Genomic DNA, 3,791 nt, shown 5'->3' with positions numbered 1-3,791 from the left:
ACTGCTGCTCCCCTCAGCAGTGTATTTTAGTACATCTGCCTGTTCTGCTGCCCACTCTGTCTCTGCCGAATCCTTCCATCCCCTTGCATCTCTGGCCTGCACCCCAGCTTTTCTATGCATAAATAATATCTTAAAAAAAGTACAACATCAAAAGCAACTTTCCCCCAGTCTTCAGAGTTCCTCCCTGAAATCAAGTTTTTGTCAAAAAGACATGTTTTGGGGTGACAAATTTTTGCTTCCCTAGAGTTCCTAACTCAGACATTAAACATTTCTAAAATACAGCATTTTTCTTGAAGCATGGACTATGGCAAGTTTCGGTGTAATAAGAAAACCCTAACTATCCCAAACCTAGACATAACCAATGTGTTTTGTCATAATAATCCATGGGAAAGGTCATTCAGCCCATGATGGAAATATGTATTTTCAGAATTACCTGGGAATGTCCTTTCCACAACTGGGAAAAAAAAGTGTTGTGGGGAAGTACTGGACTCTAGGCCAGAGGTGTGGGGGTGAAAGAATTCACCAGAGATAGAATGGAGAACAGAAAAGGTATGTTTGTTGAAAGACATCGCAAAGAGAAGCAGCAGGTGAGACAGGAGAGGTCTGCTGCACAGAGAGTCAGAAAATGTCCTGAGACTCTATAGTACGGGCGTCATTGATTGGCACTGAGGGTGACTAGTTTTGGGTGTGCACTGACTAATGATCAGTATCAATTTAGTGGATATCATGTTCAGGATATCATGTTCCAGTTTCCTTGGCTGTTCCATCCACTCCTTTTCTTTCTTTTTTTTTAGATTTATTTATGCATACAAGAGCTGGGGCATAGGCCAGAGGTGAGGGGGGTAAGAGGATTCACCAGAGACAGAGCAGGGAACAGAACAGGCAGATTGACTGAAATACACTGCTGAGGGGAGCAGCGGGCGAGTCAGGAGAGGTCTGCTGCGCCATGTGGATAGCTCCCTGGCTGGAGATTAAACTCGTGCTGCAGTGACTGTGGATAGCTTCATAGGTTGCATCTTAACCCCTTTCACCACTAGGGAGGCCCTCCACTCCCTTTTACTATTCAGACTCCCCAAACTTGCCTGCTGAGCAAGGAGTGGGGGTTCAGTTTTTAAATTTAGTAATGATACCACAACAAAAAAGCAATAAAATTTAGTTAGGACAAATCACTGAAGTCCTACATGAGAAGCAGATATTAGAAGGGGACAAGTAGATATCAGCATAGAACTCCAGCAATCATACCAGAATAGTTACTGGTATAAATATTTCCATCATGGGCTGAATGGCCTTTCCCATGGATTATTATGACAAAACACATACCAGTAAAGTTACCCAGGAGATCCCTGGGTAGAAAAGGCCTTTATGAATGTGATAAAGTGTTTGTGGATCCTTAGAAATCTTTGGGCAATAGTTTTTTCCATTAAAAAAATGATTATAGACAGTAAAACTACACTTTACTAAAACTATGCACTATGATTTTACATGATTTGAGTCTCGAAACTACCACCAAGATCAAAACAAGGAACAGTTCCATTTCCTTCCAAAACCACCCCGTCCCTTTGTAATCAACACTTCCCCCCAACCCCCATCCCTGGCACCACTCATCTGTTTTGCCTTTTCAAAATGTCATATAAATGGAATCATTGGTAACTTTGTGAGTCTGGCTTATTTCACTTACAGTAATACTTTCAAGATTCATCCATATTATTGCATGTACATGAATTTGGGACCTTAAATTTAAATTATTTTTTGAGAAATAGAGAAACATCACATCTCTGGTAAAAAATTTTTTAATTTATTCAACAGTTATATTAATTGGTCATTTGAAATTTGTTATCTATTTTTCCAGGCACCTAAGACACATTAGAGAATAAAATTGAGAAATTCAAGTTAAGGCTTTTTTTTTTTTTTTAAAGATTTATTCATTTATTTATACAAGCACTGGGTACAGTCAGAAGCACAAGAGGGTGAGAGAATTCACCAGAGCCAGAGTGGGGAGCAGAACAGGCAGAAGGACCGAAGTACACTGCTGAGGGGAGCAGCGGGTGGCAGGAGAGGTCTGCGCGCCATGTGGGACCCTCGCTGGTGCCCAGGGATCGAAACGGCGCTGCAGAGGCTGCGGGCAGCTTCACAACCCAGCGCTCAACCACTGTGCCACCGGAGAGGCCCAAGTTAAGGCTTTCTTAACTGTACATTTTAGTAAAGTCAATAATTGGAAACTCCAATCAGGTAATGATAAAGAATGCTCTAATACAGAATTACCATGGAATTACAGTAACTCACATGCATATTTACATAGATGACCTTGGTGTTGTGATATCATTACCAAATTTAAAAACTAAGCCCCCACTCCTTGCCCAAACACTTATCTCTTTCAAGTGTCTTTCCATGTCCCCAAGTACCTGGTACAAATTCCAAGGTCAAGAAGCAAGTGTGGCCTTTCCGCGCTCCCCAGAGAGAGCTCCATACGGCGTTGTTCTGGGTTTCCATCGTAACTTAAAGGGGAAACTTTCACAATGCCCGGAGCCCTCGATGTCCTGCAAATGAAGGAGGAGGATGTCCTCAAATTCCTTGCAGCAGGAACCCACTTAGGTGGCACCAACCTTGACTTCCAGATGGAACAGTACATCTACAAAAGGAAAAGTGATGGCATCTATATCATAAATTTGAAGAGAACCTGGGAGAAGCTCCTGCTGGCAGCTTGTGCCATTGTTGCCATTGAAAATCCGGCTGATGTCAGTGTCATATCATCCAGGAACACTGGCCAGCGAGCTGTGCTAAAGTTTGCTGCTGCCTCTGGAGCTACTCCTATTGCTGGCCGCTTCACTCCTGGAACCTTCACTAACCAGATCCAGGCAGCTTTCCGGGAGCCAAGACTTTTGGTGGTTACCGATCCCAGGGCTGACCACCAGCCTCTCACAGAGGCATCCTACGTTAACCTGCCTACCATTGCTCTGTGTAACACAGACTCTCCTCTGCGCTATGTGGACATTGCCATCCCCTGCAACAATAAGGGAGCTCACTCAGTGGGTCTCATGTGGTGGATGCTGGCCCGGGAAGTTCTGCGCATGCGTGGCACCATCTCCCGTGAACACCCTTGGGAGGTCATGCCTGATCTCTACTTCTACAGGGATCCTGAAGAGATTGAAAAGGAAGAGCAGGCTGCTGCTGAAAAGGCTGTGACCAAGGAGGAATTTCAGGGCGAATGGACGGCTCCAGCTCCTGAGTTTACTGCTACTCAGCCTGAAGTGGCAGACTGGTCTGAAGGCGTGCAGGTGCCCTCTGTACCTATCCAGCAGTTCCCTACTGAAGACTGGAGCGCCCAGCCTGCCACTGAAGACTGGTCTGCAGCTCCCACTGCTCAAGCCACTGAGTGGGTGGGAACAACCACTGAGTGGTCTTAAGCTGTTCTTCCAGAGACTTGAACAGAAAGTGGAAATAAGGTTAATGGAAAATAGTTTGTAAAAGTAAAAAAAAGAAAAAAAAAAAAAGAAGCAAGTGTGGCTTCTTCACATATCTCTCTGCTGCATGTGCCTCTTCCATCCTTCTGGCTCTCCATCCTTATTCCTTTTTCCAGTCTCTCATTCTTCACCTCCTTCTTGCTCAGCTTCACCCTTCCTTGGGAGGGGCAGGGAACCTGGAACCTCCCCCTTCCCCTGAGGACCACTCTATTACAATGAAGCCGCATTTTAAACTTGTATTTTTTCCTCCCTGGTATGTAAGGAATTTGAGTGAATGGAAAACAATCTCTCACCCTTCCACACCCAAATATTTCCAAAAATGTATTTTAT

The 3,791-nt window shown here is 44.4% G+C and overlaps 1 protein-coding gene across 1 annotated transcript; it reads left to right on the top strand.

Annotated features, from left to right (window-relative positions):
* Nucleotides 1-2,500: 2,500 nt before the first annotated feature.
* On the top strand, nucleotides 2,501-3,452 carry LOC119240064 (40S ribosomal protein SA-like). The gene has a single exon (XM_037504426.2). It carries the CDS (start codon nucleotides 2,517-2,519, stop codon nucleotides 3,402-3,404), a length of 888 nt encoding a protein of 295 aa, XP_037360323.1. The 5' UTR covers nucleotides 2,501-2,516; the 3' UTR covers nucleotides 3,405-3,452.
* The last annotated feature ends 339 nt before the right edge of the window (nucleotides 3,453-3,791 follow it).

The sequence above is a fragment of the Talpa occidentalis genome, unplaced genomic scaffold (genome assembly GCF_014898055.3).
Source record: "Talpa occidentalis isolate TD23 unplaced genomic scaffold, MPIMG_talOcc4v2.1 talOcc4.12, whole genome shotgun sequence".
NCBI classification, from domain to species: domain Eukaryota; kingdom Metazoa; phylum Chordata; class Mammalia; order Eulipotyphla; family Talpidae; genus Talpa; species Talpa occidentalis.
Note: the sequence above shows the minus strand (reverse complement) of the source record. Positions and strands in the feature narration are given on the sequence as shown.